This window comes from Aricia agestis, chromosome 4 (genome assembly GCF_905147365.1).
Source record: "Aricia agestis chromosome 4, ilAriAges1.1, whole genome shotgun sequence".
Lineage (NCBI taxonomy): Eukaryota > Metazoa > Arthropoda > Insecta > Lepidoptera > Lycaenidae > Aricia > Aricia agestis.
Window position 1 is genome coordinate 15,155,860 of NC_056409.1, and position 13,494 is coordinate 15,169,353.

Sequence of the window (13,494 nt, forward strand, 5' to 3'; positions counted from 1 at the left end):
GCATTGATACTGGTGAGTTACCTCTCAATTGGGCTGTTATTTGCAAGACACATATTTAATCACTAAAACTCTCTTCTTGATTGGGAATTAAGAAAATGTTTTTTTTTATTATGTAATTTGGGGCCGTTTATGGGCTATTAGCCCATATCCTTTTTTATTAAGAAAATGTTGAGTTTATCGCGAATTTAAAATTACATTAAGTATTTATTTCATTTTATTATAAAGACGGGTCTCAGATCATTATTTACATGCTTAACCTAACAGAATCCTCACTGATATTAAAGATAATTCAGCAAACGAATATCATTTAGGGTTAGTATCTTACAAACTCTTAGGCTTAGCGAATGCAAGATTTTTTGTGCAAGGTAGAGGCTACTATTCCTTAGCTTATTATTCTTTATGTAAAACAAGACTCTTAAAAACCAATTCATAATAATGTATCGTAAATCGTAATAATAGCGCATAACACTCTCGTATCAATGATAGTGCAATAACTTTAGTATTACGAGTATTTTATTGTTTAGTGGATTGAATCTGCTAACCTTTAGCTGTAATAGCTTCACTAGTGAGCTATAACGTTACAAATTACAATAATGTTATCTCTACATTTGTTGCGTCTACCAAAGTAATAACTATGTTCATTGGAAGATTACAAACCGGATTAGTATTCATTTCTATCATTTCTACGTACTCAATAATATATTCTATAATACTTTAAATACAGTTATAGTAATAATTATGTAATATCTATTGTATAAATGTTTAAATATGTTACTTTTAATACTGTAAATATTTTTCATAAATTTTAAGTTTTGATGTTGGTCCTTTGGTTACATAAATATTAAATATATGATTTAGTTAGAAGTATATAATATAACGTTGAGTTACGTAATAAGTAATAATATACACCAGGCATACATTTTCCAAATGTCGGTTGGTTTTAGTCAGGATCCAGGAAATTATCATGTACAAGTTATTAAGCATGATAACGTCGCGTTGAGAAAACTCCCACTGAAATATTTTTGCGTTTGCAACCGTACTCACTACCGAATCAACATTAGCCTGCCTAGGAACCGATAATATACGTCACTTCCTGCTTTTCCGATTGGGTCTCGCAAAGGTTGTGGAAATTTTGGAAGATAATGGGCCTCAAGGACTCCAGCAACCTAATTGATACGTGCGTGCTATCGTCATAAAGGATAAAGGAAATACTCCAATAGAGCGACGGCACTCTATGCGATTTAAATGACATAATGACAAGGCAATTTTCTAATAAACCTTCGGCGCTCTTATACCTAGTTCTCCGGCTGGACTGGCGGCCGCTTCTCGCGGTAACCTGTTTAGCCACTTCCTACAGGACACCTCGTGAGAATTAGTCGGGGCCGATGAAATTTCGAGAATACGGTTACGTAACTTTCGCAGAATATTTTGTTTCTTGTTGCACAAAGAAAATTTTTAAAATACTCTTTTTTAGGATAATTTAAAAAAAAGATAAAATTTTGTTTCTGTAGGTATTCTATTTTTGATTGAATGTATAATTATTATTATTCATTAAATACTGTTTAATAAAAAAATCCGGAAATGGAAATTTTATAACAATTTATTCATAAAAGCTGCGGCATATGAAATAATTAAAGTTGTAATTTAGCACAATACATACGGGGTAGAGCCTTTCGAATCTAATCACTCGAAGGGTTGGAAAGCGTTCTCTTTGAAAAGTGTGGCACGAGGCACCGTGCGAGCTGCGAGGGCCGTCGCATAGATCGATACGGACAGTTACGCAACCCGGTCAGCGCGATCCCGACATTTCATTCGCTACATTCCATATTTTGTATACGATAAATACAAAAATTATATTATATTAAAGTGCAGACGCTACTATCTAAGACTCTAGTAGACTACGAAACCTCTAGGTACGAATGATTTGAAACTAAAATGAAACGAACGTGAATTGAGATGTTTTTGACGCTGCGACAATTTTTTGTGCAAAAGCGAGCCTTCGAAATGAATAATCTAGTGATAGAGTTCGAAACTATACTAGCGGTGTAAACTGGAATCGGGAAACTGCACTCAACACGAGCATGGAACGTCTCTGCCAACTCGCGATCCGGAAGATGACATCTTGCACTCACTATCGACGGCATGCACACACGTCCTCACAAAGGCACTGCGATGTCAAACATGAAACTCTACCATAGCGGCTTCGGCAAGCACTACTGCTAGCACTGCACTCACCTCGCCCATTTTCGCTAGTCTCTATGAAAAGATGGACTAATAAAGAGCAAGCCGCCTCCCGATCTCCTCGAGGTTCCTCGACGGAATGAAGTCGGTCGTCGCTAGTTCTGCAACAACGGGGACAGTTACGGCTTCCTCGCGTAACGAAAAAAATTAAAATATGTGCGTTTTTACGTAGTCTCGTCGCACGACACTGGGGCTATGTCATCATGGTACAAAACTAAAACCCGGTATGAGGTGCACGGGTGGAGGAGACGCGGAGGGCGCGTCTTTCGGTGGCCTGCTTCGGGCGGCGACTGAGGATAGGGCCGGCGCGTATCGAGCCGACGGCGCACTGACGTCACACTGCGTCACGACGCCAGCGCCGCCGCTCCGGCGACGCGCGCAGCGAGCGGGGTGCGCGCGTCGCCGCCGCCGCCACCGCCGTCGCCGCGCCACCCACCCCGAGCCGCTCGCGTAACCTTCCACAACCGGCACGATCACGACCATATCGCAGCGGAATCTTTTCCGTTCGTTCACGCACCGTCTCCTGCACTTATCAGATCCAGCCGTTTCCAATATTAAGAATTACGGTCTCGTTAGATAGATAGAGGCTCTACGAACAGATTTCTTTTGTAAAGCCAACGTAAAAGTTACCTAACAATAATTTTAATTTCACAAAGTACTCGTTATCAAAAATTTATTCTTTAAAGTCCGAAAGATGTCACTTATTTAGGCTAAATTAAATATTGAACTCGCTCGGTGCTTATCTAGAGTTTATAGTTTTTGTCAACTAATCACTACTAAATAAGAATGTTACGAACGAATGTTCGTTTATGTATTACCAAGTAAATACGAAATAGCTTCACGTAATTTTCTTTGCATAATAGTCTGCGTCTCTTAAACCCAGTCATGCAAGTATACAAATAAAACTGGGGATTACTCGTATGAAAGGAAATATTTATGCCATCATGAATATTTCAAATATGAATTTAAAATTAAACAAAGTAGGTTTACCGTATACGTAATATAAATAAGAGTTATTATTCAGGGAATATTTTAGTTTATTAAATATTAGCTATTCTTGGCAAAACTTAGGGCATCAATTCTTTCATAAATATTAATTAAAGCTCTACCAATTTGTAGAATAAAAATATATTTATTATTCTTAGGACACATCCGAATTCAATTCTTTAGTAGGTCTTAGGAGTTAGGACTACAACCGAGTGGCTAAGTGGCATTTTAAAAAACAAAACGATTGCACCGATTTTGATGAAACTTACAGTATTCCATAAGTTGAATAATATCTAGTACAACAAAAAAACTTGTACTCAAATCGGACTTGTAGTTCCGGAGATATGCGAACAAAAAATAAAAACTTACATACTACATTGATACATGTACGTATACACTTTTGGGCACATTTTGTTCAGACGCTGTAATAATTAATTTAGGAAAAAACTGACCAATTCTGACCACTTCTTACATACGTGATACAGGTCGAATTGAGACCTCCTTTTTTGAAGTCGGTTAAAAATTTATTACGGATTTGCGGTTCTCACAGTATGCTTTTAGATTTTTTATGGTGATTGAAGACGTTACTGCGTAAGCCATTTTATTGCTTTATAGAAATCATAATATTATAATGCGGCCTAAAGTACTTTAGGGCGTAGGCCTTCAGACTTCAGTAACGATCTAATTTTTTTTTTTTACTGAAACGGACATACGTACCATAAGCATATTTGATGCTTTTAAATTACTTGTACTAAGCTTATTTGTACGAAGGAATCTTATTTCAAAGCAATCTGGGGTAAGATATATAATTTAACATTCACGACCTTAACCTTACCCTTTGAATGTGATGCCCAAAATGCATGCGCGTGCCCTTTTCTACGACGAGCTATAAACTTCATTTTAATGTAATAATTGTGTTCGGAAAAGGGCACGATAAAAATAAACTCTACGTATTCGATATCATTTTCAATAAATATTGAGGAAATGTTGAAAATGTAGAGACGATGTAATATCGTAGGAGTATTCAGTACATCCCGAAAGCAATAAAAGGGGCAATGTAAATTCTTAGGACACAACATCAGAGGCCATCGGTCTGATGAAGCGTGATGATCCTCAATATACGAGTGAGGAAATTCCTCGAACGAGCTGATATTAATTTCCGCCAGCGAATGCCTTTCGAGTGTAAGCTTTGGCCGGGCTGCCAGTGACGAGTAAACGAGTTAAGTTATAAAAAGATTATTTAGAAAATAAGGATGCTCATTCATTTATTAGTACATTTTTTACGTCATATTTACAAGATACTTGTAAAACTGTTTTCAAGATTTTTTTTTTTAAATCTATTTATTAAAGGGGTTTTGTCGGTGACCGACTATGAAACAAATTATAAAATTACAACAAGATACTTAAATACTACTTACAATAAAATCAAAATATATATCTTGTAGAATTCGGGCCTCTCTTGGATTAATGGGTAACCTTAAAACTCAATTTTATTGGTTCCATGTAGATTTTCATGTTGTTTGTCAAGGATCTAACTGAAAGTACCTTCGTACAACGGTGTTATTGTGACTATCCATGTACAGTAAGATGTTATTCCTTTGTTCAACAAACATTTTTATCACCGCTTATACTCGTGTAACAAATGAATTATGTATGAAGCATGTACATACACTCAATCTGGTAGGAAAATGATATTAATTCTTACATTATATAAATGATTGCATTGTCACACATATGAGGAAAACTGTCAATAGATTTTTGTTTACTTGCATTACTTTGCGATGTTCAACATAACTTGTTTTAATGAAAACATTTTAAATCTCAAGCGATTTAAACATTTATAAAGACTAAATTTTACTTTTTTTTATTCTATATTGCCATGGCACACGAACATATGGATACAAAAGTAGTCCATCCATGTGTACTATTATACTATAGTCTAGGATTTAACATGGCCACTAGATTAATTCATGACAATAGATCACGGAACAATGAGAGAACCTTTTATTCAACGTTCGGGGCACAGCCTAATGAATAATTTACGGACAGCGCACAATACAGTGCGTGGTACCTCGCGAAAATCTACTAATTCGCAATACCACGTTTGTACATGAAAATATTTAAAAAATAAAATTAGTAAAATAATAATAATATCTATGGACGCTTCACATCACGTCAGTCTGGCCCTGTGCTAAGTACCTGAAGGACTTGTGTTACAGGCACCAGACAACGGAAATATATTTAACACTTTTACACTATACATAATACATATATTTAAGATTTTTATTGTATTATACTCATATTTAATACACATCCAGACCCGGGAACATTGAAAACTATTTTGTTCCGTCGGAGGGATTTGAACCCGCGACCCTCGGCTTGAGCCGCCAGACACTCAACCATTGAGCCACTTGAAAAAAGCTAGAAGTTGGTATTTTTAACGGGGTCAGATAAAAAACCTCTTCCGGGATCCAAAATAATTCCCAAATGAGCATGTCTTCCATAATACTCACGCCAGTTTCAGGAGGTTAGGTACATAAACTCAATAGCTTAGTCATAATATGATTCATTTTTTTAATTCTTCGATCGTGGATTCTTGGAAATCTAATGTTATTCTATTGTGTCTCGCTCACCGGTGAGCTTATGGGGCTTGATGGGTTAAAATAGTAATTCGTACTAATTTGACATTTGTCAGTTTGAATGTTTTGGCCATTCATTTGCTGAATTGATTGAGAGGAATTGCTAAATGTTACCATTTTAGCCCCGCAGAGCTTATCAAAATTATAACCTCCGCGCCGGAAAGGCATATAGACGCCCTTGAAAATAAAATCGATATTTTATTATATATTCGAATAAGGGTGTGATATCGACTATCTTATTATGTAATGAAAGGGTCGGGCGCTGAGGATCCGACCTTCGAGTTAATAACAGCAGCACGTACAAAATTAATCGGACTCTGCAGAGCGCCGATGACAATCATAACTTTTTCCCATAAAATATAATGTAGGTGCTTAAGCAGTAGGAAAACTTTCTTCGCCCAACGAAAGGTACGCTGAAATTGTTATGTATTTTTAAACTGTCCGCACAACATTTTACGTTCATACCCAATAAGAACTTTTTGATTTTCTAGAACTTCAAACTTTGTGTTTCACCTATTAAATTATAAAAAGAATATCCAAGTTTTAAAGTTAATCACAAGTTTACAAATGTATTTAAGGTCATTTCGAAGTAACCACCACTTTTGGTTAAAAATCACAGATTTGAAGCAGACAAACCATATTATTTCGGTTATTAAAGCCCTAAAAGGCTTTCACGTTCCTCGGGGGGCTGTCGTTTGACAGCTGCGGCCAGTTGTAATTAAACTTCTGGCATCAAAAGTTACATCGAACGCGCACGTCCCACCACTTAGTTAAATAAATAAGGAGTTCCTTACGTCGTGACGCACCGGGAAACCCGGCTCCCCCACGCGACGCTGCACGGGACTTTCCTTTTTTCTCGTAAAAAATTCATGATGATACGTATATACATGTAAAAGTTGGAAGTGTGTTCGGACTTCGGTGTTTTGTCCATTTATGAAGAAACAAACCAGCTCGGAAGAAAATTCCGATAAAACTTGGCGTAGGTTATATTTTTGAGTTAAATGTTTACGTAATACGCTACGTTTCATTATTATTAAGGTAATTGTTATATTTCATAACGACAACTTATTCGTTTAAAAGTATTTTATTCACAAAAAGTAAGGTACCTAGTACCTACGTCCTACACTTTTAAGGTCTAGTTAGTTACACCTATTTGAAAACAAGGTCTGTTTTTAATAGAGTCCAAGTCTTACAAAGAAAATAATGCTGAAGAAAAAATACGGTACCAGCACGACATACCTATAACGTACACAAAATACTTAATTACGTAACGTAAGCACGAAGGTTTTGCGAACTGTTTGTACTTAGTATGCTAGATAATTCCCAGTTTCTGAGGTTTCTGACACGAGTTTATCTACTCAACAGCGTTGTTGGCTGGCAAATGGAACTACCAAAAAACCTTACAAACCAGGCATACGTCGTATGTGGGTAGGTACACGAATCAGAGTTTGTTCATTTTTATTCACCCCCAGTCTTAGACCGTTTGAAAATTAAATGCATCCGAATATCCATAGGGTGGGGAGTGGCATGGCGAGGTAAAATATGGCAATCAATATAATTGGAGGTCTGACGGGTGTACATAGAGTACGCATGCACCGGCCCGGGCGCGCCGGCCCCGGTGTAGGTCAGTTATATGCACCCTTTGTTCCATTTTATAGGTAGGTATTTTTCGATCACTTTCATTTTTTTTTTAATTTCTTGTCCCCCTAACGTTGTCAGGGCTTGTTGTTATCTTTTATCTTTATATACTTATTATACCATAAAATATTCAATTATTATAACATACTACATAAAAGTTCTTAAGTTACAAATTTCAAAAATTGACTACAGCCAGAATATTAGGACGATTCAATAATTCCGTTCCGATAAAAAAAATTCATTGGAATTCTAAGGAGCGAGACATTCATATGAAATAACCCCTAGCCTTAATAAAAATTATTTTAAATATTTGGATGCTAAAGTTTAACAATTTTAACATGGTGACATAGGGCTCTTAATGGTCAAAAATACTTAATATATCGCTCATATCAGAAGCCAATCATAAAAAACCGAAAAGAAGATAAAACTTTTAGATCTACATTAATTGCTTTTAAGCAATTACTGTAAACCTGTATTGTAAAGCTTTTTCTTTGTTTTTACAAGAAAAGGCTCTCAATGAAATTGGCGATGCAACTTCTTTCTTTGGTATTCTTATCCTCGAGCGATAATTGTTCGTTTGCCTGCCTACTTAAATCTAGAAATATGGGATAGAAAATCCTATCCAAGCTTATACAGTAAGGTAGAAACCTGAACGCTCCTAAATGTTATCTAGCCGAAATTAGCTCGTATTGTTGGAAACCCTAATGGACGCATTACCAAGAAAACATTACTTCCAAAAATATATCCAAACGCTTTTATTTCCGTAATGATAATTGATTCAGGCGGCCGAACGTTACGTAAGAATTTTTATCACTGTCGAGACATCGGGCCAACGGTTCGCCGCGGAGAAGCGGCTAATATGAAAATTCGTCGTCGAGCGGCAGTCGGGCAGAGGCTGGAGTGTGGTTTGAGGGCGCGGGGTGCGGGTGCGCGCGGGGGGCGGGACGAGGGGTGTGCCGGGCCCGCGGGGGCGGCGAGGGGCACAGAGGTACGGATATTCTATTTGGGTCAACCCGGGCGTCATTCCCCGCGATCAATACGCGGAGGCGGCGCGCGCCGCTCGCCCTCCACTTGCGCCGCCCGCCCTGCCGCCCGCCCGCCGTGTACTATCACGTCTCGCGGATCATCGTCATCGCGCCTACCGGCCCACTACCGACACGGCGACACCCCATGATAAATTACTGCGAACACTACCCATATCACCTTAATTCGCAACATCGTTGATGTTCATGCCTAATAAGCTTATGCATTTGTAGATCACGACTAACATTGAATTGACATAACCCGACCAAATGACGTAGGAAAGCATTTGCATAAGAAACAATTTCTTCGATGGTACCATCGAACCATCTTTCTACAGTCTACACACAGTAATTATCCATACTAATATTATAAATGCGAAAAATGGCTATAAAAGACAGGAACGATAAAGTCCTAAGCCACATGGCGGGTAGATTCGACACAGAACGATATCTCTTTAACACCCTAGAAACTCCACCCAGCTTGAGTGACCCCTCTCCACCAAGCCAATGTCACAACATCTAAAGGCAAAGGGTGGAGCAGTATAAAATCTAAGGAAATCGGAAAATGTCGGATCTACTGGCTGCCACACCGACTGGGACCTCACCGTTGAAAACATTAATATTATTATTATGTAATTTATAAAACAATAAATATATATTTATTTATTATATGTATAATATATTATAGTCTATTCTATTAAGTATATATATACACATATACAAAAAAAAGTACTTAAATATAAAAAAAACAAAAGTGTCCATGGCGTGATGGACCACAATTAATTAAAATTCATAATATTATTTCAATTATCCTTGGTGCGAAAAATCTAAATAATAAAATAACAAAAAAAGGATATGGACGAACAGTCCATAGACGGCCCCAATTTTATAATAAAAAAATAAAAAAATGCGAAAGTGTGTCTGTCTGTCTATTACCTTTTCACGCCCAATCCGCTGAACCGATTTTGCTGAAATTTGGCATGGAGATACTTTGAGTCCTGGGAAAGGACATAGGATACTTTTTGACAAAAAGTTACAGTTACAGTTAGTAAAAACTAGTTTTGGCGCAACGGAGTTGCGGGCGTCAGCTAGTAATAAAATATATTGGATGGATGAAAAAAAAATTAACAATACCAAAACGGAAACCCTGTCTGTTTGAAATGGGCAAAAAGAATAAAAATGTCGCCAACCACAGGGCAAATAAATATAACCTTTATTTAAATAATAAAAAAGGCATCTACGCCGAAAACCTTTCGGTTTGATGAGCCGATAAAATTGCCCCTCCCTTAATCAAATTAAGCTCTTATCGGGGTGAAACGAGCCAAAGAAATCTTCAAACCAATAAAAATGGTCGACACTCATGGCTTTATATTTATGAGGTTTTTAAAAATAATTATAATTCGTTTTATGTCGGTTACGATTTTATTACCTTAATTGTTAAATTTGGTAGAGAACCGGATCAAATCAAAGAGATTTATATAATAGGTATGAACACAAAAACGGTAGACCCTGCGATGCCATTGAATGTTGGGCAGAAGTATAAAAAATATTTTATTCACCCCTCGATAAATTCTTAATACAGGCTGATTCAGACATCAATTTCCTCGCTCCTCAGTAATATGAACGCTCCTAGTAATATTTTATTAATATTAATTAGGCACCAATTTGTACAAAACAAGGCATCACAATTTACAACTGAAAACTACAACTTTTCCAAAAAGTTTCGTTTGGTTAACGTTCGCAGTAATTAAGTAGAGAGCGTCGGTGTGGAGAGCCATTGAAAGCAAAAACTACGAAAATACAATTTTATCTCAAGTTGCTACCAAGTAATAAGTATGCACGAGTGCTCCTAATTACGTGAAAAACTAGAACTTTTAACAAGGTTTTAATGTAATATGTAATTAATTGGTGAACCCGTTTCAACTGAAACATTTTTTTTCTAGCGACAGACAAAAGAGACTATGAAAGAACTATGTGGAACGAAGACAGCCAACAAAATAAGTCAGTGGGATAAAACGAGCCCTCGAAAGTAGCTTAAGTGGTCGTTCGAGCCTAGCCTTGCGCGAAGAGATTTAGTATGCGGGGAGCTGTAAAATATAATAGGCGCTGATATTCTCCCCACCCTGTTATTTATAGGTGATCAGCATTTTTTAAAATTACGAAACGAACAAAAGAAATTTTGGTGACGCCAAAACAACTGAGTATTCTTATATTGTGTTGTATACAAAATGAGGAAAAATGTATAATATTATTATGTTCTTAATGCTAAACCTAGTTACTGAGCAGCATAAAGGCAACTACTCGTCATCAAGCAGTTTAATAACTTCTACAATTGCGCTCAACGTACCTATAATATAAACTTTATCGTCCCCGTATTTACTCGAGTCAGCGGTATTTCTTCGGAAAATGCACAAAGGCGGCACTCCAGACGCTAGAAATTAGCATACAATCCGGGGAATTGCAAACTTTTTAAATAACCGTCCTACTATTTCGTTCGAAATATAAAATTGCAGTTACGCCAAACATTTTATTACTATATAGCCATTAAGAGAGGCGTAGGGCGGGCGACGGGGATGTAGTTGGCACGTCCGGCTGGCATTACAGAAATCGTATACAAGATAGCGGTCCCGTCTGCGATATCATACAAACTGAATTAAGTATTTAAATGCAATCTGCGCGGCTGCTACAAAAATAGACCGAATTCGAAATTGAAATAGAAGGCAAGTGCAGTATGATGACGTATTTCGATGCACACCTAACGTGCAACTACTGCCAAAAATTCTCACCTATCTCCGCGAAGTTTTGAAGTTGCTGCTGAATGTTCATCAGAAACTGAGTCAACAGAGACGGTGTGTGAGAGAGTGAAAGTAGCACTGATCGATCAATCTTTTGGGCGCATTATCCGGGTAGGTAGAAGAAAAAATTGATCATAACATCGAACCGTGATCAGATACATAGAAATTTTGAGACCCTCAATTACTTATTTCGGCGAATACAAATGGCTTCCAATTGCCGAGTGCCGAATTGGTATCGAATTTCATATTTCACGACAATAAGATCCTAATAAGACTTTATATAAAAGTAAAATATCATTCGAAGATAAGAGGATTCCTTTCATCTCCTGTTAAAAATAAGCTTTGTTCTTGTCAAAACCAAAAAGAGCGACTAAAAATATTGTAGAAGACGCCTCTTTAAATAAGCAGATAAAAAGATAACTGTTTTTTTTTTTCAACTTTCTTCATTCAAGGTGTTGTTAGACATAGAAAATTTGCTGAAACCAGTAGATATTAGCCGCAGATATAATATACAAGATCAAACATAAAAATAGGATTATAAAACCAATAGCAATATGGTTAGCAATTATTTTAATTATTTATGTGTATATATAATAGTATTAATAGTAGATATCAGTAATAGCTTACAACTTCCTAAGCAATAGAGTTGTGCAGACTTGGAATGTGTTGTCCGATGATATTGTTTCTGCACCAACTGTTAACAGCTTTAATAAATTAAGAAATTAAAAAAAAACCGCCAAACAACTTTAAAAAGTAATGAAATAATATTTACTGCCTTTAAGTTCAAATAATTCCTAACTTATGTAAAGTAATATTTTAGTCCATAATTATTGTTGTCACGGTGTGTCGGGGGACTTTGAACTTATTTTTTTTATTTAGACTTTTTATTTAGACTAATTATTTGAACTTAAAGGCAGTAAATATTATTTCATTACTTTTTAAAGTTGTTTGGCGGGGGGTTTTTTAAATTTCTTAATTTAATTTTATTTCAAACTTTTTAAACTTGTGTTGGTATAGTGCAGAATAATTCCTATCAACATAATCATAATTATATTCTCATGATTACCATGTATCAATGTCCTTTTCGATGAGGCCGTTAAGAGGATACACCAGGGGCTAGAGAAATGAAAAAAAAGTACGTGTAATATCTATAGCTGTCTCCCTTACCTCAAGCCTATACCGCAGAACGCGATAGAGACAACTGCAGAAAATCCAGAAAATCCACGATTCGTTGTCCCCTGATTCCTTCTCCAAAACTTAACCGATTTAAGTACTTTTTTCATTAAATATTAAAAAAAGGATTGAGCTGTGTTCCTATGTTTTTTTTTTTTTGTATAATCTAGCCAAATCTGTTTTCTGGATGTTTGAACACAGCGGAAAATCTGGCCATTTTTTTGGGTTTTTGAACGTTCATATCTTATTCAATAATTAAATTATGAAAAAAAAGAAAACATAGGGACATTGTAGTAGTGGCCGTAGATATTCAGGAAAAAAATTATAACTCTACTAGCATTATCCAGGGAGGAAACAGGGGACAACGTTTGTATGGAAAAAATGGCGGTGTGGACTCCTCTTAATATGAGCCCAAACATGAAACCTCCACTTTGGGTTCATACGAAGCTCGGTTCCTATAGAATCCAGGTGATGCTGCAGCAGCAGCATGTAAATATTGACTGTCTATCTACTTCTTACTGGTTGTCGCAATGAGCCCAAACACGAAACCTCTGCTCTAAGTTGGCGAGGAGTTGGATATCCTATTGATTACCAGGTGATGCTACAGCACCAGGTCAACTTTCCATTAATATGTGTATACGTATATTGTATATTCACAAATGTCACGAACTTGAATGAAATATAAAACCCATCAAACGAATACAAGTTGCTAACGGCCTTTCATGAACCAGATAAACACTGATTGTCCAGCACTGAGCAGGCTGATGATGATGAATTATAGCTAAGAAGACTCTCGATCATATCAACTTTCAAACAAAAAAAACTAGATCAAAATCCGTCCATCCGTTTGGATGCTACGATGCCACAGACAGATACACACACAGACAGACAGACAGACACGTCAAACTTATAACACCCCTCTTTTTTGTCGGGGGTTAAAAATAGACTTGACAAATAAGTCCCGCAAAAGAAATTTCAAATTAATAACAAGTGTGTGAA

The 13,494-nt window shown here is 36.7% G+C and overlaps 1 protein-coding gene across 11 annotated transcripts in view; it reads right to left on the bottom strand.

Annotated features, from left to right (window-relative positions):
* The window catches only part of LOC121726415 (sodium/potassium-transporting ATPase subunit alpha), a 58,311-nt gene that overhangs the window by 14,119 nt on the left and 30,698 nt on the right, over positions 1–13,494 (bottom strand). For 4 of the 11 annotated variants that reach the window (XM_042113776.1, XM_042113773.1, XM_042113775.1 and 1 more), the window contains exon 1: positions 2,236–2,447. The exons of 4 other annotated variants lie outside the window; for them this stretch is intronic. In XM_042113776.1, the coding sequence (XP_041969710.1) occupies positions 2,236–2,244 (9 nt within the window). In that variant the 5' untranslated portion in view covers positions 2,245–2,447. Of the gene's footprint in view, positions 1–2,235; positions 2,504–13,494 lie in introns of those variants that run through there. 3 more of the 11 variants (XM_042113777.1, XM_042113771.1, XM_042113770.1) reach the window with 2 other exon arrangements.